General features: G+C 43.2%; 1 protein-coding gene across 1 annotated transcript in view; it reads right to left on the bottom strand.

Moving 5' to 3' along the window:
• Positions 1-24,075, bottom strand: part of dnah9l (dynein, axonemal, heavy polypeptide 9 like) — a 514,436-nt gene that overhangs the window by 326,667 nt on the left and 163,694 nt on the right. Inside the window, exons 29-30 of the mRNA XM_051930607.1 lie at positions 13,868-13,995; positions 2,333-2,481 (exon numbers count right to left, since the gene is read on the bottom strand). Of these exons, the coding sequence (XP_051786567.1) occupies positions 2,333-2,481; positions 13,868-13,995 (277 nt within the window). The remainder of the gene's footprint in view (positions 1-2,332; positions 2,482-13,867; positions 13,996-24,075) is intronic.

Genomic DNA, 24,075 nt, shown 5'->3' with positions numbered 1-24,075 from the left:
TTGTACGTCCGTAATATACGTCCGTACGTCTGTAATATACCTTTAATTTTCTCTGGCAGTAATACAGGCGTGCGCGTCGGTAATATGCCTTTAATCTCCTCTGACAGTAATACTGGCTTGTATGTGGCTGTAATATGCGTCACTGTATTGTGTACCTTTAATTTCCTCTCGCAGTAATACTGGTTTGTATTTCCGTAAAATGCCTCTAACTTTCTCAGACAGTAATATCGCGCATAGCACCGTGCCCCACGCATGCGCACTTCACCAGAAGACACCCACACACGGACACCTGGACGCACACAGGGATTTTATATATATAGATGAGTCAGGTCACAAACTTCACTCGTCACAAAGAGAAATGTTAAAAAGACTTGGGTAGTCGAGGCAAATATGTCACTATATATTTGTGTGATGAAAGATGTGAAGTCCACAACGATTTATTGTGAGGAAAGAGTGTAGCGGCTGTCAGACATTCATAGAGAACAGAGAAAGGTTTAGCGCACCCTGCCAACCCCTGGCCTGGTGTGGAATTACCTTCTTGTGGTCCACTCAACTTCCTCCTATTTGCGCGTGTGTGACAATATATACAGTATATATATATATATATATATATATATGGCTGAAATAGTTTTACTGTCAAATAATGCAAAGAGTACGCAACATGTGTTTCGCCCTAATTCTGGGCTCATCAGGTGTACACACTTACTGCACCCCCTCTAGGGGAATCGAACCTTGGACGTCAGTGCCAGAGGCAAAGCCTCTTACGTTGCGCCATGGTGTGTGGTTTGTTTATTTGACAGCATGTAGATCGGGGTAATTACATTCATGGCATTCGTAGTCTGGCCGGGATGCCCAGGAAGACAGGAGGAGGGCTCATTTCTCCTCCAGACCGCGAGGGGGCATCCGCCCTGGTTGTATTGGGGGCCACGGGTACAGGGCTTGGAAGCTCAATCCTGTAGGGGCCCATGGTCACCGCCAGGGGGCGTCCCCCTGCCTGATGGACCCTGGACCCCAGTGCTTCCACCACACCAGGAAGTACTGGGGAGAAGAAGAGAGGGAACTCCCGGAGTGCTTCCGGGAGGACAGACGGCACTTCCGCCACACTGAGGCGTGTTCGTGGGGTGGCCGGTGCACACCTGGAGCACATCCGGGTAGTGATAAAAGGGGGCCGCCTCTCTTCATTTGAGGCTGGAGTTGGGTGGAAGAGGACAAGATCTTGGAAGGAGAGACAGGAGGCGGGCTGAAGAGTGAGGCATCGTGGTTTGGCCTGGACTTTGGGGAAGTCTGTGGGTTATGTGGCACAATTGTAAATAGTAATAGTTGTAAATAAATGTGTGTTGGGTGACATGAATGTGTCTGCCTGTCTGTGTCCGGGCTGTTCCCCACAGTATATATATATATATATATATATATATATATACTATATATATTAGGGATGCCATATCATATACAGTTAGGTCTTAGGTTGTGAATTGTACTGGAAAACACCCGTTAATGAGAAATAAGAAAATTCGCATAATATATTGTTACTTAATTTACAGAAAAACATTTCAAACTATTTAATAAAATGAGAGTAAAACAATGTAATAAGTTTCTATTTACACCTCCGCATCCTCTATCTGTTCTGCTAAAGAACAGCAGGAATGATTTTAATTGAGGAGCAGGAGATGAATTGTAAGACAGACACAATCTTAAATCAGAGTCAAAATAGCACAACTAAAGAATCAAAAGTCTTAAGTAGAAAAATAAAGCGGTAAATGTCAAGGGAAAATCAGTCAAACTCAGATGAGGAGGAAGCACACAGCACGACTCCTAGAACATTATGCTTCTGACATCACAAGTCATGACCTTCAACCTCATTACAATAGCAACAAATTATTAGTCCACACCCCAAAATGGTGGCACCGACAAAAAACAAAGTAGCATTGGAACGAGATGCAAATTAAAACTAACAATATCAAAACAACAGTGAAACAGAAACCTAACATCAGAATTGGATTCAGCCTCCTACGATACCCTCGTGCTCAAATAATGATTCAGAAATGCACCTTCAGACAGGAGTCATAAATTTGAAACAGAACACAATCAGACACAAAGACTTCCTTCTCATGGTGGCATTTCATTTCCAGAGTAGCACACATGGCAGGGTCTGCTGCCACTTTGGCTTTCATCACTGGTATGTTGAGGTGTTCTTGTCTTCCTCCAGTGATTAATTATTTTAGCACATTCTTGAAGTAAGTTAGACTTTTAGAGTTAACACCATTACAAGATGTCCATGCTGTCCCAAGTATGGACAAAATGATCTCAAAAGGGCCTGCAAAACACAACTTACGGACTGAAGCCCAGGTCCTGAGGATTGACACAGAGGATGCCCGCTCTGGATACTGTGGCAGGTGTGGCGGCCCGCAGGTGGCTGATTTCAAACAAGAGTCTCATGGAGGATGTTAATGATATACGTTCATTACTGGCCAGAGTCAGAACCTAAAAAGAAAAAAGGAAATAATTAAAGAAAGAGACACTTTCACTCATTCACCATCTGTTTTGCTACAGTGCCACAATGTGACCCCCACTGGCAGCCAGGTTCACATGCCAGGTCAGCAGCAGGGCAGAGCCTTCAGACTTGTGCTTTTCAGTTCCAGGTCTTAGCCACTAGAGGGCCTTGCTGCCTACCTGTTGTGGTGCGGTGGATGGAGTGCTGGCTAAACAACATGGACTCTGAAGTTCTAGTTTTACACCGGGAGGTGGGAGAAAATCATTATTACCAGAGGACCCCTGGAATTTTAGTTGTGTCCGAATGGCTCATGTCAGTAACTTTTTAGGGACTGCATGTTCACGTCTCAGTAAAGATTATAGAGCCTTTCTATATAAATATGAATTGTTTTTGCACAATGTAACACAAAATTAAATGGCAGCTCCCAGTACAGCATTCATTTAAGTTGAGACAGGAATATAAATTGTCATGTGAGTGTTCATTGACTCTGGTGATGGTAATACCCTGCTGATCCAGGGGGTGGAGCTGTTCCAGAAAGGAAGACTGACAACCACTCCACTGATGATGTCACTTCCGTGGTCCACCCTCCAGGACCCGTCCCTTCCTGCTGTGATCATTTAAAACAAACCACACCGCCATTTTGAATCAGTTTTGTTCTGAACTTCCTTCTGGAAAGACATCCTAATATTTTGTTGACAACTGTCTTGCTTTTTTTTCCCTCTTACAATTATGCAGGGGTCACCAGGTGTGTCTTTATCTTTGAGCTTTCATTACAAAATATAAACCTACTACCTGTGTTACCTGGCATTGCCCAGAAAATTTCATTAGACAATGGTGTCACTTATAGTGTCGTTGGTTAATCGGGAACATCAGAAATATTACGTAACAAACTACATGTCATGATTCAGCCAGCAATTCTCCCCTCACTGGGGTTCAAAGTTGTGTTTCTTGTCTGTTTTCTCCAATTTGGTGCTATTTATTTATATTTCGCTTGTTTATTATGTACATTTTTCTTTGTGTCTATGTGTGGAAAATGCCTAGATTATGTCCCATGTGTCCTGTGAGTGGTTCCCCAAGAGGCGGGGCCACCTGCCAATCACTGCCAGGAACTTCCCTCCATCCTATATAGTGGAGGGCTTTCCAGTGTTCCTGGTGGTTCATTTCAAATGCACTTGGAAGTGGGGTGTTACTTGTGAACGGGGGTCTTCCCTGACCATCTAAAGGTAGAAAATTCTTTGTTAGTTGTGGTGATTGTAGTTCAGAGATACTTGATACTATATACTATACTATACTTGATACTATATATGGTGGTCCACAAGGATCTCTCCTGGGTCTACTGCCCCATTTCAATCTCCATGCTTCCAGTAGGTCAGATTATCTCAAAGCACGTGGTGAGCTACCACAGCTATGCTGATGACACACAGCTGTATTTGTCGCTAGCACCTGATGACCCTGACACTCTTGGCTCTCTGATCCAATGTCTTACTTGTGTTTCTGATTGGACGAGTAGAAACTTTCTCAAACTAAATAAGGAGAAAACACAAATCTTGGTGATTGGCAAACATGGATATAGTGAGGGTATTAGGAATAAACTTGATCCCTTTAGATGGAGGTAAAGAATTTAGGGGTAATCATTGACTCTGACCTGAACTTCTGAACTTTAAATCACATATTAATCAGATTAATGGATCTGCATTTTTTCACTTAAGGAATATAGCATTTAAATTTAGACCTCTTATAACTTAACAAGATGGTAAAAAACATTAATTCACACTTTTGTTTTTATTCAACTAGATTGCAGGAATGCACTCCTAACAGGACTACCTAAGAAAAACGTCAATCGGTTGCAATTAGAAGAGAATGCAGCAGCCAGAATCTTAACAAGGAAAAGAAAATCTGAGCACATGACACCAGTCTTAGCAGTGTTACACTGGCTGCCCGTGTCATTTAGGATTAACTTTAAAATGCTAGTAATGGTTTACAAAGCCTTAAGTAATTTGCTCCATCCTATGTCTTAGATCTTCAAATGAGTGTCTGCTCAGAATTCCAAGGGCCAAACTTAAAAGAAGCGGTGAGACGGCCTTTTGCTGTTATGCACCTAAAATCCGGAATAGCTGACCGATAGAAATTTATCTGGCTAGTCCTGTGGATCATTTTAAAAACCTGCTAAAAACCCATTATTTTAATACTAGCTGTGTAAGCCCGTGCTGTAAAAAGCCTGGGGTCCTAGAAACTATTGAACTCATCAGAAAAAAAATTGGAAATGTAGAGATGTCAGGTAATTCAAAGGAACTACTACTCTGGGCGTCTCTCTACTAGGAGGTTTCGTTTTGCCGACGTGCTCGCATCGCTTGTGCATTAGCAGCGGGAGGAAAAGTAAAAGGGATACCATTTTGCCAATGTTAGCGGCTAAGCGACTTTGTCTTTCTTCGGATGTTTTATTTTGCCAACATGGTGGCCTTGCTTGTGTTATTAGCCGTCAAGTGAGTTTTCTGTTTCCTCAGAAGTGGAGCCCTTACCCCGACTCCATCTCTCACTTCCGGGCCAGACAGACAGACACACACACTTGCACGTGTAGACGTTTATATACAAGATGGCTTTTTCATAGCCACATTTCAGTTGTATTTCCTGATTGACTATATGGCTTTTCACACACGTGCGCATGGGAGGCAGCTAAAGGGCTTGAGGGATGGCAGTTCTGAAACAGGCCAGGAGGTGGCAGAGTGCACTGACTCCTTTTTTCTCTTCCCTGTAGAGCAGTGGTCCCCAACCTTTTTGACAGCAAGGACCACTTTATTAGATGCAAATTTTTCCACGGACCGGTCTTGGGGGCAGTTTTATACACAATTTACATAACATTTCTATTATTATTAAAGATATTAAGCAGTTCGCATACGTTTGCAACCTGAGATTTTTCTTCTTTTTTTGCATATAACAAAGACATATGCTTTGCATTTGCCATTCCAACAGATTGCACATCACAAACATTAACACTGTTATCGTTTTTTTCGTGTCTGCCATTTCTATAGGAGGGTGACAATGAGTTAAATTCCAATGGATGTTTTTCAAATGTTGACAAGCAATAAGCAAAAGGTATCACTGAAAACCACAGAAAACAAAAACAGCAAAAAAAAAAAAAAAAACAGTACGAGGAAAGTTCGAAGAAAGAATTTTTTTTACAATGTTTCTGTTTGGGGATCGTTGTGCAAACGTGTATAACTGAGCTGCGACCACAGATCTAACTGCTCTGTGGATGATTCATTCAGGCATTTCAAGGTCACTTCGTTGTAATGAAAGCATCTGCTGAATGTACTTCGTAGTAACGCGATTTCTATAGACTCGTGTCATATTGGGAAACTATCGGGACCGTAACAATACTTTGTTGTAATATTCTCTCCTCTCTCTGCGCCGCTGCAAAGCCCCGCCCGCCAAGCGTTCTGAAAAGTCTGAGTGAGTCTCCGTTGCTGGCAGTTCTCTCGCGGCCCGGCTGTCAGACGGCTGCGGCCCGGTAGTAGGTCGCGGACCGGTGGTTGGGGACCCCTGCTGTAGACCATTCCCGGGAGATCCCATCTGCCTCTCTTGACGTCACTTCTGGGACCGAACCAATGGAAGGAGACCTTACTGGCTCTGGCCCCTGTGATGTCACGTCCGGGCTCGAACCAATGGCTAATGAAAATGGGCCCGATCCTTATGACCTCACTTCCTATCTTCCCCTTTTCCCTGTTAGGCAGTCTTGTTTTGGACTCAGTTGTGTACACATCAGTGCTGTCATTGATTAAGAAAATGACTTTGCAGCCAGGATACCAGAATATACGGGTGGCTGCCCCAAACCTTTTTTCTGTGTATGTCTCAGTTTTGTGACACGGTATAAAATGATCATATTCTTTAGGGACTCGCCGCCTCTACTAATCCCCACTATTTTCTGTTGTCTTTTCCGGTTGTTCTTGGGGTGGTGATCTGCGCCACAACCACCTGATCAGGGCACCTTGCAGCCCCCTGAGATGATGGAATGAAGGCGAGACCAACAGTTACTGTGATGTGAAGCCTGAAAACTAAGAGGACTGATTTATGAACATTTATATTAGGTAGAGTGTTCAGTGGGGTCTGGGTGGTCTTTTGGCCTTGGAACCCCTGCAGAGTTTCTTTTTTTTTTTTCTGCCCTCACCTTTTTTCTTTGTTATTTATCTTTAATATTATTGCCTAACCTTATTTGTTTTTCATTGCAGATAACTATCGTTGGGCGGCACGGTGGCGCGCAGTGTTAGTGCTGCTGCCTTGCAGTTAGGAGACCTGTGGTTCGCTTCCCTGGTCCTCCCTGTGTGGGGTTTGCATGTTCTCCCCGTGTCTGTGTGGGTTTCCTCCCACAGTCCAAAGACATGCAGGTTAGGTGCATTGCCGATTCTAAATTGGCCCGAGTGTGTGCTTGGTGTGTGTGTGTATGCCCTGCGGTGGGCTGGCGCCCTGCCCGGGGTTTGTTTCCTGCCTTGCGCCCTGTGCTGGCTGGGATTGGCTCCGGCAGACCCTGTAGTTAGGATATAATGGGATGGATGGATAACTATCATTATGTCATCTTGTAAAGCACTTTGAGCTACACTCTATATACACTGTATAAAAATGTGATAGAGAAAGAAATGTTGCTGTTGCTACGTTCGATTGAATATTCAATGGGAGGTCAGACAGACACATTTTTACTTCCTATTGGTTAGTGGTGCGTTTGGTGCGTCAGTCACATGTACGTTAGCATAATATTAATAAAAATTGAAAAATAATAAAATTATCATCAAATTAAAAAAAAAACACATTTCGGCTAATTATTATTTGCCTACAACATCACCAAATTTCAGTCAAATCAGTCCAAGCATTTTTGTGATTTTGAGGTATTTAGTATTTCTATTGTAGGTTTCTTTTTAACCCCTAAAAATTAATACGAGGGTAAATCAAAAAGTAATGACAATGTGAAAATTACGTGTTAACCGCAATGGATAGAAGCTGACACAATACAAGTCGTTCACAGTGGCTTATGTATGGTGGCCCCAAAGGGCAAGTGATGAAAAATGTAAAGGTGTGACATGCTCAATTTAATGTGACACGCACAAGTAAACAAGGTGACATGCACACTTAGGTGACATACACATTCAAACGAGGTGACGCGCACAATTAGAGATGACGCGCTCACAATCATTGGGGTGACAACGAGTTAAAGTGTACTGAAAGGGGAGGTACCTTGGCAAAGCAAAAGTAAAACACTGATTGGTGGCAGCGGTTTGTCTGTCAGTCCACAGGGGAACTTTCCGGTTAAGTGGTGTGCTCAGTGAGGGAAAGTTACAATGAAACTGTTGGTGATCACAGTTCACGATGGTGTACATTAACAGGCGGACATCCATTTCTTTCTTGGGAGACAGTTTACAGGCTCAAATAAGTGCAGTTACCCGCCAGACCAGGGGTTGGCGCTGCCCTCTAACTCTTTCTCCTCTCTTCCTGCAGAACAAGCGACGAATCCTCAACCTAACCAGCACTTCCGGTCCTCAGACATCACTTCTGGTTCCTGTCCTCAAGATTCCGCTTCCTCCTGATGTCACTTCTGGTTTCCCAGAATGCCATTTGCTCCCCCTCCGCCGGCTTTATATACGACCTCCATTGTTATTCTGTTTTGAACTCCAGTCTGTAAGGACCTCGTTTTCATTTCTCTGCTCTACAGTATAATGGGGTAGGGATCCCCAAACCTATGACAGTGTTTTGTGTTTATTTTACAGGGGATAACCCAACGTCCTGCAGCTTTGAGGCAGCAGTGCTACCCACCGCGCCACTGTGTAGCTTTAAAGACTGAATCCATATTTAATTTAAATATTTTACCCTGTTCATCCCTAATTGAACAAGAGTACTCTACAAAGACACTAATTTCTGTGCCAAAGTGAGATCCAACAGCAGCAGACTGGACTAAAGGCGCCCACTGTTGAGGTTCTCTCTTTTGATGCTCTTCCTGATAACATCTGCTCTAATGGCAGCTTTATGATGCTAATTCCAAACTGAATTTGTATGACTTAGCAGCAAGTGGCGACAAAAGCAAAAATGCTACAAATGCGGTGGAAATCAACCACTCTTCATACGGATGGCCCGTCTCTGCTGTCTGTCTAAGTCTGATCCATGGAATCCAAATCACTCTCTGTTGTTTTAGAGAATGCGTCTCTTGTAGGAACAAGCTGTCATTTGGCCCGTGGTCATTCAGACCTTTATTTGCATGAGTATGAAGCAGTTCGCTGCGACCGTCCCAACGCTTCCAACAGGGGCGACGCGCTTTCAGTGCGGCTGTAATTGGCACCCGTGTCCTCAATGAAAAGCAGAGATGATCTTGCAGCTGCTCAGACAAAGGGCAGCCCGGTGTGCCTCCCGCCAAATTGGGAAGAGCAGTCCTCCGGAGAGAAGAATAGGAGCGGTGGAGGCGGCGGAGGCAATTACTGCCATTAACAAGCGGAGACCCCCCCCTTCCCCCCCCCCCCCCCCCCACCTACCCTGCTTATGAGAGGAACTCATGCCTCAAATCACCCGGAAGAAAGAAAGGAAGTCATCTGGCTCTCGGTACAAATCTGAAGGCCGAAAACGGGTGGCCTGGTCCAGCACAGCCTGACACCTCAGTTTTAACTAAGCTCAAACCGTTTAGGAGACCTCGGGAAGATCAGCAGACCCTTCTACATCAGAAACTCCATTCAGGTGAACCTGACCACAAATTCTACTCTTGTCATAACCAATCACAGTCCTGCCAACACAAGTAAGATGTCACCGCCCCATGTGACTGTGACAATGAGCCTGAACTTAAAAGGATGGAATGTTAGCAGATAGATAGATAGATAGATAGATAGATAGATAGATAGATAGATAGATAGATAGATAGATAGATAGATAGATAGATAGATAGATAGATAGATAGATAGATAGATAGATAGATAGATAGATAGATAGATAGATATGAAAGGCACTATATGATAGATAGATAGATAGATAGATAGATAGATAGATAGATAGATAGATAGATAGATAGATAGATAGATAGATAGATAGATAGATAGATAGATAGATACTTTATTAATCCCAAGGGGAAATTCACAATATATAGTGCTTTTCAGAGGATGTTCAACCTCAAACCAGCATCATTTATATGGGTGAACGCTTTGGGTGAATCTGAATGCAAAAGAAATGAGTGAAAAACAAATCCAGTCGTGTGAAAGAGTAAACGCATCCCGAGAAATTTTTTTTTTGTCTTTTTTGGACAATCATATAATCTCGGATGAGATCAGCCCAGAAGTGCTGAAGGCTCTGGACATTGCTGGGCAGTCAAGGTTGACACATCTTTTCATGTTGTGTGGTTCTCGGGGAGCCGTGCCCCCTGGAGTGGCAGACTGGGGGTGGTGGTATTCATTTTTTTTTAAATAAGGGGGGGGGGGGAATGAAGGGTGTGCCCCAGCTATCTGGGGGGATCTCACTTCTTGAGCCTCTCTGGAAAAGCTCAGGCCAGGGTAATGGAAAGGAGATTCCCACCCAGTCGTGGAACCTCAAAGCCAGGAGGAGCAATGTGGCTTCTGTTCAGGCAGTGGAACGGTGGACTGGCTCTTTACCCTCATGGGGGTCCTGGAGGTGGTATGGGAGTACACCCCATCAGTCTACATGTGTTTTGTGGACTTAGAGAAGGCGTATAGCCGTGTTGCTCGAGGGATTGTGTGGAGGGTGCTGGGACCTCCAATTAAGGGCTAATCGCAGTGAGAGCGGTGTCCGCATACTTAGAAGAACATTAGGTCCATTCTCGGTGGGTGATGGACTGCACCAGGGCTGTACTTTGTCTTCTGGCCTTTTTGGTGATTCCCATGGACAGGACATCAAAGTGCAGTCATGGATGGTGTCCAGTTTGGTGATTTTCAAGCTGCATCTCTTTGCAACCAACGTCATCCAATTGGCTTCACTGGACTGCACTGTGTGAAGTGGCAGGGATGAGGATCAGCACCTCCAAATCTGACCAAACTCCATGGTCCTCCGTAAAAAAGAGGTTGGACTGTCCTCTCTGAGTGGATGGTGAGTTACTGCCTCAAGTATAGGAGTTTATGAATTTTGGGGGTCTTGTTCACAAGTGAAGGAGTAAAAGGGATGGTGAGAGATCAGGAGCGCAGTTATGTGGTTGATATACCAATCCATAGTGGTGAAGAAGGAACCGAGCCAGAGGGTGAAGCTCTTGATTTACAAGTCCGTCTCTGTCCCTGACTTCACCTGTGGTCATGAGCTTTGGGTAGTGACCAAAAAAAAGACAAAATCGTGGGTACAAGTGGCCGGAATGAGCTTTCTCCGCAGGATGGCTGCTTGGGCTCTCCCTTAGGGATAAGCTGAGAATCACAGATGTCCAGAAGAGGCTCAAAGTAGAGGTGCTGACCGTCCGCATTGAGAGGCGTCAGTTGAGGTGGTCTGAGCATCTGATACGGCTACTTCCTGGATGCCACCTTGTGAAAATGTTACGGGCACAACTAGGCCCATCTTAACAGCATTATAGGCCCCTGGGCAAAGCAGCAGTGCACAGGGTCCTCTTCCTACACAACCACTCAGCACGTCACAACAAGAAACGGCCCAGCGTGCCCATGTGTTAAGATGGCCTTGGGCACGACCAGCTGGGAAAAGACCCCTGGGGAAGACCCAGGGCTTGCTGGGAGGGTTATATCTCCCAGATGGCCTGGGATCCCACTATATGACTCCTTTCTGACGGCCCCAGAGAACTCTGCCGATGTCAGCACACACTTGAACAACAAGGAGTAAACGAAACTGAAAGTCTGAGGTTTCATAATCTAATGATGTTCTGATTGTTGGCACCTCCCCTGGAGCATCTGATTCTAATTTTTGAGGTAGTGATAAATGGAACATTTGTATTTATGTTTATTTAAATAACACAAGAGACTGCAAAATGTATTTGTGGCCTGATTTTTGTTGTATCACCTCACCTTTGTGCATAGCTAACTGTTTAAATGAGGGTCAAATCTGCTATGTCGACCTTAATTAAAAAGAAAAGGAACATTTCCTGGGGTGATTAACTTCTCTAGTGCCTTCCCCAGTGAGTTCAATCCCAATTCATGCAGTTTTTTTTCATAAATTAGGTTCAAGAGGGTTTACTTTTTTTTTAGGGCCTACGAACTATAAATGAGTAAACATCAGAAAAACTGTGACTAGAGACGACCATTCAGCTCAGCAAGTCCTGTCCACTTAACTTCTCCAAAATAACATCAAGTCTAGAACTGGAGGTCCTCAAAGTGCTCCTCTCCACCACCCTACTTGAAAACTCACTCCATGCGTCTCAAGTTCTCGGTGTGAAGAATGTCTTCATAATAAATGGGGCAGTCAAAACGTTTCCGCAACTGTGACATAGTGGGAGGTACAAGTGGCCGAAATGAGCTTTCTCCACAGGGTGGCTGGCTGGGCTCTCCCTTAGGGATAAACTGAGAAGCACAGATATCTGGGAGACTCGGAGTAGAGCCGCTGACCCTCCGCATTGAGAGGTGCCAATTGAGGTGGTCCGAGCATCTGATATGGATCCATCCTGCACACCACCTTGCAAAGATGTTACTGGTACGACCAGGGCCATCTTAACAACATTATAGGCCCCCAGGGGAAACAGTGCACTGGGGCCCCCACCTACACAACCACTCAGCAAGTTTGCCAAAAGGCACCTGAAGGACTCTCAGACCATGAGAAAGAAAATTCTCTGGTCTGATGAGACAAAGATTGAACTCTTTGGTGTGAATGCCAGGCGTCACGTTTGGAGGAAACCAGGCACCATCCCTACAGTGAAGCATGGTGGTGGCAGCATCATACTGTGGGGATGTTTTTCAGCGGCAGGAACTTGGAGACTAGTCAGGATAAAGGGAAAGATGACTGCAGCAATGTACAGAGACATCCTGGATGAAACCCTGCTCCAGAGCGCTCTTGACCTCAGACTGGGGCGACGGTTCATCTTTCAGCAGGACAACGACCCTAAGCACACAGCCAAGATATCAAAGGAGTGGCTTCAGGACAACTCTGTGAATGTCCTTGAGTGGCCCAGCCAGAGCCCAGACTTGAATCCGATTGAACATCTCTGGAGAGATCTTAAAATGGCTGTGCACCGACGCTTCCCATCCAACCTGATGGAGCTTGAGAGGTGCTGCAAAGAGGAATGGGCGAAACTGGCCAAGGATAGGTGTGCCAAGCTTGTGGCATCATATTCAACAAGACTTGAGGCTGGAATTGCTGCCAAAGGTGCATCGACAAAGTATTGAGCAAAGGCTGTGAATACTTATGTACATGGGATTTCTCAGTTTTTTTATTTTTAATAAATTTGCAAAAACCTCAAGTAAACTTTTTTTCACGTTGTCATTATGGGGTGTTGTGTGTAGAATTCTGAGGAAAAAAATGAATTTAATCCATTTTGGAATAAGGCTGTAACATAACAAAATGTGAAAAACGTGATGCGCTGTGAATACTTTCCGGATGCACTGTATGTGTGTGCTTGTATTCACCTTGTGATGAGCTGATGCCCCATCCAGGGATTATTTCTGCCTCGTGCCCAGTGCTTGCTGGAATGGACACATCCCCGGATTGATGGATTTAATCATTAAACATCTTTTTCAGACATATTGCGGTAAGGTGTCATCGGAATTTAACGGGTGTTCCAGGCAATTCACAACACAGAGAAGCCGAACCTGTTCTCACCGTGATGATATCTCACACTGCCACCTGCTGGATTCCTCCAGATTTATGTAAAGTACGTGCACAAGTATAAACAGTACAGCACTTACGTAGCAGGAGTGTCCGCTGGAGCATGTGTCACGTCGCGTGAAGTATAAACCCGGCCTAAGTCTTGAATCAACCTAGTCATTCTCTTCCAGACTTTCTCTTGAGCTACTTTGTCTTTTTTTCAAAAGGTGGACACAGTACTGCAGGTAAGGCCTAACCAGCTTGAGGATCACCACTCCACCATCAAGGCACTATACAGTATAACCACACATTCTGTTAGCTTTCTTAATGCCTTCTGAATGCTGTCCTGATGTCCATCAAGTGTAGACCACGTCAACTCTCAGGTCCATCACATGAGCAGGACCTTTCAGACCCCCCATTGTGTATTCAGATCTCACCTTTCTCCTTCCTACACTTAATACTTTATCTTTACTTACATTAAATTTCATCGTCCTCAAATCTGTCCAAGTCCTTGTGTAATAATTGGGCTGATTCGACACTCTCTAGTTTGCTATCATCTGAAAAGGTAACCCGCTTATTGATTATATTTTTGCCCAGATCGATTATGTATAATAAATACAGATCCCACCCCATTCTGATAAGGTTCCTCGCGCCATCATATTTTGTCATTCTTGCCTTGTTGTCATCCATGACAGTGTTGAGCGATTCTATCCACATGGGATCAATGTCTCCATCCAGGACAATCCACTTGGGGCCCCCGTGAGTCATGCTGGAGAGCTCCCTCATGGTCGATGAGAACAGGCCTGTGTGCAGAAAGGAAGAAACACGCAGTCACACAATAATGTCACTTCTCTTTTTATCTGAAGAAATGTTTCATGAAAATATAATAAAGAATTAAAAGCAGGAGCAAAGCTGAACTCATTCAACAATATTATTAGGATTATCAAACCTGGGCCTGAGATGGGCCCTTATCTCACAGAATATTTTCCATTGACTGAAAATTATTATAAAGTGCTTCACAAACACTCCAGCAGCAATATTACGTAGACTTATTCTTTAATTTGAAAAGGTATAAGTGAATGTTTACTGGTCAATTGACCAATTAGTAAAGCATTCAGTAATCGGCTCATTTCATATTTCCTTTCATTTTACTGGGCGCTAGCCGCATTCATTTAAAAAAAAAAATAAAAACTCCAAAAGATGCTCATCGGGTCGGCCGTTTCGATTCACACTAAGAAACCAGCGCCGCGTACACTGACTCGATCGGCAGGTCTGAAGATGTTATCTTCTCTGACAACACGTTTCTGTAACAAACTCTTCACCGTGTGCTCCAACTCCTAATATCTCACATTTCACTTGGAGTTGTAAATTAAGCAATACTATAAAATGGTAATGGCCGGCACGGTGGCGCAGTGGGTAGCGCTGCTGCCTCGCAGTTGGGACGCCTGGGGACCTGTGTTTGCTTCCCGGGTCCTCCCTGCGTGGAGTTTGCATGTTCTCCCCGTGTCTGCGTGGGTTTCCTCCGGGCGCTCCGGTTTCCTCCCACAGTCCAAAGACATGCAGGTTAGGTGGATTGGCGATTCTAAATTGGCCCTAGTGTGTGCTTGGTGTGTGGGTGTGTTTGTGTATGTGTGTCCTGCGGTGGGTTGGCACCCTGCCCAGGATTGGTTCCTGCCTTGTGCCCTGTGTTGGCTGGGATTGGCTCCAGCAGACCCCCGTGACCCTTTGTTTGGATTCAGCGGGTTGGAAAATGGATGGATGGATGGATGGATAAAATGGTAAACAGTGCGCTGCGTCTAGCATGGAGTGTTAGCAGCGCCAGCAAAGTCAACCTGTGTGCGCACCACAACACCGACAAGCGAGTTACACTCCGTCTGCGTGTGCTCAAGAGCTGCCGGAAGACCTCTAGCTGCAGCTATCAGGAGAGTCTCTCTCACACTCTCTATCACACTCACTCTCTCTCTGTTTTTCTCTCTCTTTCTCATAATTGCTCACACTCACTCACTCTCTCACACATTCTCATTCTCTCTCTCATACACTCTGTCGCTCTCTCTCATACTACCTCACTCTTTCTCTCTCTCTCTCTCATACTCTCCCACTCACTCATCCCATCCATCTCTCGTGCTCATTTGATTACTCGCTCTCACTCTCTCATACTCCCCCTCACACTCATACTCTCCTCTCTCTTTCTCATACTCACTCACTCACTCACTCACGCTCAATCACTGTCTCTCACACTCGCTCATTCTCTCTCTCATACATTCTCACTCATTCACTCTGTCACTCTTTCTGTCTCACACTCACTGTCTCTCTCATACTCCTCCACTCACTCTCGCTCTCACACACACTTTCTCTGTCTCTCATACTCTCACACAGTCACTCTCTCTCTCACTCACTCTTACTCACTTTCACTCAGTTTCTCTCTCATACTCTCTCACCCTTAATTGCACTCTCTCACACACTCTCTCTCAATCACTCACTTTGTGTCTTGCTCACACTCACTCACCCTCACTACCTGAAGTGTGATTATTTGTCACTCCATAGAACATGTTTCCAGTTCTCCAGAGTCCAATGATGCCACACTTTACACCACTCCGGCTGATGATTGCTGTTACACCTAGTGATCCTAGGGTTGTGAGTAGCTGCTTGGCCATGAAGGCCCATGTCAGGAAGCTCTGACTGCTCGGCTCTTGTGCTGATGTTGCTTCCAGAGGCAGTTTTGAGTGAAGTCACAGAGGACAGGCCTTTGTCAGACGTTTCAGCACTCGGTGGCCCCACTCTGTGAGTTTACATGATCTCCCACTTTATGGCTGAGCTGTTCTTGCTCCTTGACACTTGCACTTCATAATAACAGCACTAACAGTTGACTGGGGCAGACCCAGCATGACAGAAATGTCATGTACTGACCTGTGACAAAGGTGGCATCCTATGACAGTGCCATGTTTAAAGTCACTGAACTGCTCACAATGACCTGCCAGTGTCCATCAGTTTAGGGTTACAAGGGTTTAGGGTACAATACTCCAATATAAGTTAGATTTATAATTTAGGGTACAATTCTCCAATATAAATTAGAAATATTATTTAGGGTATAATTCTCCAATATAAGTTAGATTTATTATTTAGGGCACAATTCTCCAATATGTTAGGAATATTATTTAGGACACAATTCTCCAATATAAGTTAGATTTATAATTTAGGGTACAATTTTGCAATATAAGTTAGAAATATTATTTAGGGCACAATTCTCCAATATAAGTTAGATTGATAATTTAGGGTACAATTCTCCAATATAAGTTAGAGTTATTATTTAGGGTATAATTTTCAAATATAAGTTAGATTTATAATTTAGGGTACAATTCTCCAATATAAGTTAGAAATATTATATAGGGCACAATTCTCCAATATAAGTTAGAAATATTATTTAGGGCACAATTCTCCAATATAAGTTAGAGTTATTATTTAGGGTACAATTCTCCAATATAAGTTAGAAATATTATTTAGAGTACAATTCTCCAATATAAGTTAGAAATATTATTTAGGGTACAATTCTCCAATATAAGTTAAATTTATAATTTAGGGTACAATTCTCCAATATAAGTTAGAAATATTATTTAGGGTACAATTCTACAATATAAGTTAGATTTATAATTTAGAGTACAATTCTCCAATAAAAGTTAGAAATATTATTTAGAGTACAATTCTCCAATATAAGTTAGAAATATTATTTAGGGCACAATTCTCCAATATAAGTTAGATTTATTATTTAAGGCACAATTCTCCAATATAAGTTAGATTTATAATTTAGGGTACAATTCTCCAATATAAGTTAGATTTATTATTTAAGGCACAATTCTCCAATATAAGTTAGATTTATAATTTAGGGTACAATTCTCCAATATAAGTTAGAGTTATAATTTAGGGTACAATTCTCCAATATAAGTTAGATTTATTATTTAGGGTACAATTCTCCACTATAAGTTTGATTTATTATTTGGGGTATAATTCTCCAATATAAGTTAAATTTATTATTTATAGTACAATTCTCCAATATAAGTTGGATTTATTATTTAGGGTACAATCCTCCAGTGTAAGTTAGTTATATTATTTAGGGTACATCCCATGACCCTAGTATTATTTTTCTCATTCCCACCTTTTCAATCACCTTAATCCTAGTCTTACAGAGTCTGGCATGATTCTCAAATGAGAATAAACTTCTGGGAAAAACTTGTTAAAACGTGTGTAGTGAATATCGACAAAACTGACACTGCTAAGGCTCCACCCACAGGGCTTCTTCCTAAAACACCCAGCCCGAATTTCTCCAGTCTGTGCACTTTAAACTGCCAGGATTCTGGGAGAGAGTGCTAAAGAAATTGAAAAAAGACTCGATGCTGAGAGAAAATAAAAAGTTAAAATTGCTGTTACCATGTGAGGAGCTCAGAAGCACAAGGTCACTGAAGCTTAATGATTCATTTGTACATTTTAATGAGCGCATGTGACAGACCCAATGCGTTTGAGAAGTGCATCTGTCTGCTATGATATCCGTCTGTAATTTCGACTACTGCATCATTGTATGTCATAACAGCTAACAGAACTTAAGTAAGCATTGTGCTCTGTGGAGATGTGACGTGATAAAACCCAGCGGCTATTTTGTCTCAGCATGTTTGCATGTCCAATAAGAGAGTAATGTTAACTTCCTTTATTTATTCGTTTAGATGTGCAGTCAGAAAGTGGAGGCCGTGTAGCCTCGTCTGTGCTTCACTGATGTCGTTAGGCAGATTTGTTGATTTGGGTGTTTTGAAATCTGCATATCCTGGGGATCTTGTGTATTATAATAATAATAATAATAACAACAACAAAAATAATACATTTTGTTTCAAAGTGCCTTTCTAAACACCCAAGGACACTGTACAAACAATAAAATCATAAAACCGACAATAAGCAAACATGCATGTAAACATACAGTGTCACATACGTGCACATGGGAGACAGCTAAAAGGACCAAAAGAAGATAATTCCAAGCCCGGCCAGGGGGTGGTGGGGTGCACTAACCCTTTCTTTGTTATCTCTACAGACCAAACGCAAGAAATTCTGCCTGGATCTGATGATGTCACTTCCAGTTCCTGCCCCTGAAGACGTCACTTCCGGCCAAAGCCCTGCCCCCTAAAGATGACATCACTTCTGGTTCCAGTCCCTAAGATGTCACTTCTGGTCAAACCTTTCCCCCCTAACCCCAACCCACCCACCCATGACATCACTTCCAGTCCCTGTTCCGAAGACGTCACTTCCAGTTCTGACCCCCATGACATCACTTCCGCCAACCTGCCTTAAAAGCCAGACAACCTCCTGTACTCCTTAGTTCTGTTTTGGAGTCAAACGCTGTACACTTCTGTACTAACAATAAATCGATGTTTGCAGCCTTATTCAAGTACACGGGTGGCTGCCCCAAACCTCTTCCTGTGTCAAAGCCTGTTATTTTCACAACACATAGTCATGTATCTATGGAACTGAAATTTAACAAAGCAAATAAGAATACCGCCAAAGGCCACAGAGTGTAAGCTAATCTAAATAGGCGAAGGGATTTGAAAACGCGTAGGGAGCCCATGGTGATCAGGCCGCATGCAGGGGGGATGATGAAGAGACCAGATGTTAAAGACCTGAGAGTGCAGTAGGGGGCTATAAACATTTATGAGGTCAGAGAGGTATAATGGAGCAAGGCAATGGAGTGCTTTGAAGGTAAGTAAAAGAATTTTAAAATCAATGAGAAATTTTACTGGAAGCCAATGAAGCTGTTTAAAGGTGAGTGGGGAGAATTAAACTCCATAAATAGTAGCGGTAGTGGCCTGACTAGGCATGAAAAACAGATAACTACTTTCTAGAGTAAACCAGGAGGTGTGAGCAAAAGGCACTGAAGAGATTCTGAGGGAGTGGAAAAAGGCAAATATCATCCTATTATATGAAAATGGTGACTGAGTAGATCCAAGCAACTACAGGCCAGTAAGCTTAACGTGCATCACAGGAAAATTAATGGAAGGAATTATTAAGGATAAGATTGAGGAGCACATGGCAAGGACAGGAGTTTAACTGACCAGGCAGCATGCGGTCAGAAGAGGGAGGTCATGTTTTACTAACATGCTGGAATTCTATGAGGAAACAAAAGGACACGATCAGAGTGGAGCACATGATGTTATTGATGGTGACTTTCAGAAATAAGGTGCCACATGAGAGGGTGGGCATCAAACTAATAGAAGTGTCAGTTCAGGGTGTGGTGTGTAGATGGGTGCAGAATTGGCTCAGACACAGGAAGGAGAGGGCGATGGTGAGAGAAACCTCATCAGAACTGGCCGAAGTTAAGAGTGGTGACCAGCAGGGGTCAGTGCTGGGGCCGCTGCTATTTTTAATATATAGAAATGATTCAGATAGGAATATGAGAAGCAAGCTGGTTAAGTTTGCAGATGATACCGAGATAGGTGGACTAGCAGATAATTTGGAATCCGTTATATCATCACAGAAGGAATACAATTTTTATAAGTATGTGTATAAATTGTGGAATAACAATTTCAACTCAGTGCTTAACCACAGCATTATATTGTATTACACAGTAAGTACAAGGTAATAACACCTAGTTACTCTGTAATTATATAGGTAATTACATGGTGAGTACAGCACAATTGGGGACACCTAATCTAACGTGATACCATGAATCCTTTGTGTCGTCTAAAGACTTTGGGTATTATAAAGCAACAATACTGCAGAGAGCAGTCCTATACAGGCAAGGGGGGCTATAGTTTCTGTGAAAGTGTCTAGCCCAAATCACAGACAGACACCAGGACACGCAGAAGTCCCAGAACACACACGTTTGATTTGCTTTTCTTCACAGCACACAGTTCCCCAAAGAGCCACAATACCGCTCACTCCTTTTCTTTTCCTTTCCTTTCTTCTTCTCTAATCTTTCACTGCCTCCACTCCTCTGCCTCCCGACTCTGGAACCTTGAATGGAGTGAGGCGGCCTCTTTTATACGTCACCCGGAAGTGCTCCAGGTGCTCCCCGGTCCTCTTCTGGCAGCATTTCTGGGTGTGGCGGAAGTGCTGCATGCCAAGGCTCCTGAGCTGTCCAGGCGCCCCCTTGTCAGTGGCCACGGGCCCCAGCAGGGTTGTGATTCCAAGCAGGGGGGCTGCCCTCTTGTGTTCCGGTGGAGGTACTGCTGTTAACAGGTCCTCTCCCTCAGTCCTCGCCTCAGAAGGGCATCCCAACCGGGCAAGACCCCCAGCCATCTATCACACTACATATGAGTGCTGCCTTTCAAGTCTGTGGAAAGGCCCCTCACATTTCACTGTACATATGACTTTAATGATCCCGTAAGCCATCATCCCGGCCACTAAATAGCCTTCCCAAAGCACTTCCCATTGCAGTTATGAAAAGTAGAAAAAGCATAAGCATGGATAAAAAAAAAAAAAATCATAATAATTTCTTCAAATTGGGCGAACACACTCTTTGACCGCAGACGGGACAACTGCTCTTCCGACCGCAGACTTTGGTGATGGCATGATGAGATCCCAGCCTAGTGAGCGAGCCACAACCATGATTTAAAGGCTTACAGAGGGCTGCGGCGTGTATTCGTCTCCTGTAATTTGTTTCCTTGAAATTCTTAATTAAAACATTACACGATGTTCCCCTTGTTTTTGTCACATGCCAGTAGACGGAACAGCAAGAAAAGAGAAGCATAAAGCAGAGCTGGAACTCGTGATGGCAAACCGTGGGCTCACATTTGGTCCCACAAGCAGGTGGATTCTTAGATGGACTGGGATGTCGGACCCATCGGAAATACACACAGAGCTCAGAGATCTCGGGACTGCTGGGAGAGCTGGGAAGCTAGCCAGCTCAGCAGAGCTAAGCACTTGTTATTTGTTTTAATCCTACTATATTACATTAAGTGTTCATTGTTCAATAAAATCAATGAATATTAGCTATGCCGATAAAAAGTATTAACCCTTGGAAGTGTTCTCGTTTAATTGTGGATTTAATTTATTCCTGCAATTTATACAGGAGTGGGAAAAAGCAGGTTTACAGTTGTTCATATGGAAAAAGACCTGCAGGTTATGATTATTCCAGAGAACTCACCCCTGTATATACGGCAGACCTTCGCTGTTAGCTCAGTTCCATTTTGAACTCTGCATCATAAAGATGTGTTTTGTTTATTTTGCTAATTTTTCAGGATACTGGTTGGCCATCTCCAAACCTATTTGTGCCTCCAGTAAGTATCTTATTACACCAGTCATGAAGTAATGGAAATAAGTAAGGCAGAGCTGTGACTCTGCTAGAGCAGGCCGTCCACAAAGCCTGAAGAAGACGAGTGAGGGAGGCCATCAAGAGACCACAGAGAACTCTGAAGGAGTCACAAGCTACAGTGGATGAGGTTGAAGTGATTGTGCAGACAACAACTGTGCCTGGGGGCTTCACCAATCATGTTATTATTATTATTATTACTAATAATAGTAATAGCCCCCTTCTCACTTCACTCGCTTTTCTATTCTTTTCATGGAGAGATGGAACTGTCCCCTCCGACTACACACAGAGCTCGATTCACTCCTGAAAGAGACTTATGCTTGTTTGAAGTGTCTGAATAACGTTTCTGTCTCTAAAATCTCCTGTGCATCTGTGCAACTCTGTGACCCAAGCATGACAGCGTATGTGGATTTCACTTTCACCAAACAACAAATCTTTATATTGTCGCAGATACACCTCTTCATTTGGAACAGAACGCTACTTTTCTTGTTTGAAAATGGTTGTAAGTAGGGTGTGACTTGCAAAAGTCACCGTCTCGTGCGACTTGCTTCCAAAGGTTGTAAGTATGATGTGACTTGACCGTGAAAATGTCTCTCTTCAAAAGATCACGTCTTGTTGCAGAATAAAAAGTCTCGTCTCGTCCCAAGATGTTTTTTTATAATTAGAGAGATTAGCAGCAGTAGTAGTAGCAGTTGTAGTAATAGTAGTAGTAGCAGTAGTATAGCATATGTTAGTAACAGTAGTACTGTAGTTGCATTTTATATTATTTTTATATTATTATCTTTACTATTATTATTATTTTTGGTAGTAGTGGTGGTTTTAGTATTAAAATAGTTTTTGTTGTTGTTGTATCACATGTCACAAGTGATACTGTGTGCCATAGCAAGTAACAAAGAGTAAAAGCACATTGATACCCTGGACCATTATTATTATTATTAATATTATTACCAGTAACGGCGCACTGAACAATAGCGTGCAGTGAATACACTTGACTTAACAGTTTTCCTCCTCTTGCTCTGTACGTTTACCATTCATTTGCTCAGAGGTTGATGCGCTTGCTGCTTCCTGAGCAGCTCTTCTTTTCTCCACGCTAGTGGCCCTCTTCTTCTCTTCCTCCATCGGCATCTTTTTGCATTAAAACTTATTAAAGTCGGTGTTTGTGTTGCAATTACTTAGTACGTTTTCTTAAATTTTGCACTTAAGCTGGCACTTAAGTCTTCAATCTGCCTCAAGAATGATTTAAGATATGAAGAGGTAGGGGGAGTGACGGCGAAGGTGGTAGGGATGAGAACGGTGCCCGTACACATGCGCCACATGCCTGACCTGCTGGCTGCTGCCGAGAGTTGATTCTACAATAAAATAAAATAAAAATAAAAAGAGGAATAACCTTGAAAGTCAATCATCACCCCAAAAGTGGATAGTAGACGTCACGTAGTATACAGTACATGTACCAAATTTCAGGTCAATAGGTCAAACGATTTGTGAGCTACAGGTGATTTTAAAATCCTAGACAGACAAATGGACAGCCACAATAGCGTATTATATATAAGGATTGTTATTATTATTATTATTATTATTACTAATTAGGCTTTCTTTTATACAGGAAACAAATCCAGTGGTGTATCATTGCCATTAAATCCCATTGAACTCCAAATCTATGTGTTGCCCTGCCGATTGCAGCTACCCTCCCACTTACCAGTTTTTCTAAACTTAACCTCATTCCGACACACTTGAGGTCATCTGTGGCACAACAACGATGTCCAATCAGCTTGTCTGTCATCAGCACCAGTGATGTAGCGAGCTTGCTGAAGCCCCCTGTGCAGCACCCTGAGGTGGGTCCCTCCTGTCTAGCATAACTCTTAGTAATTTATTTGCAACTCGATCCTAGGGGCCGGCTAGGCAGTGGTGTCCAGGACCGCGTCACTATCGGATCACACGTGGGTGACAAACCAGCTCTCTAAATGGAATTTGTAATAACTTTTTAAATCGCTTTATTACAGCAGCTGTAAGTTAGCAAAAATAAAATAAATTGTGGGAATGGAAGGTGGTTGGTGTGGGTAGTAGTAGTAGTACATAAATGTACTGTATGTAAGATGTGGACCCGCTTACTTTTCCAAGACAACTTTGTGAAGGAAGATGATTAAAATGTAATGTAAGCTAGAAAGTAGAAAATGTTCTGTGCTATAAACTGAAGCCATTTCGATTTGCAACAAATTAAAATGACAAGACCTGCTGACAGGATACTACTACACCATCATCCTGTTTTACACAATTCTGAGAAAATGGACATCATAAAGTGAGGTGTCGATGGTTCCAAGGAATGTGCCTTGTGGGTAGGAAATTTCTTGGTCATATATATTGCTTGTTTGTCTAACAGTTTTTAACAGTTTCAGCAGACATCTGAAGCCATTGTATTGCTACTTCCAGACTCGGTAGCTGCCACCATTTCACTCTGCATAACCTGCTTGTGGCCGTTGTGATGATTCACCAGCTTAGCGTTTTTCAATTCCCGTTGCAGCAGCACTCTTATAATGTCTGCCAGATCCACTGCTACTGGCCAACATGGCGTCGTATGGCGAGAGTATAAAAAGCGTCAAAT

The sequence above is a fragment of the Erpetoichthys calabaricus genome, chromosome 8, assembly GCF_900747795.2.
Source record: "Erpetoichthys calabaricus chromosome 8, fErpCal1.3, whole genome shotgun sequence".
Taxonomy (NCBI): Eukaryota; Metazoa; Chordata; class Cladistia; order Polypteriformes; family Polypteridae; genus Erpetoichthys; species Erpetoichthys calabaricus.
Note: the sequence above shows the minus strand (reverse complement) of the source record. Positions and strands in the feature narration are given on the sequence as shown.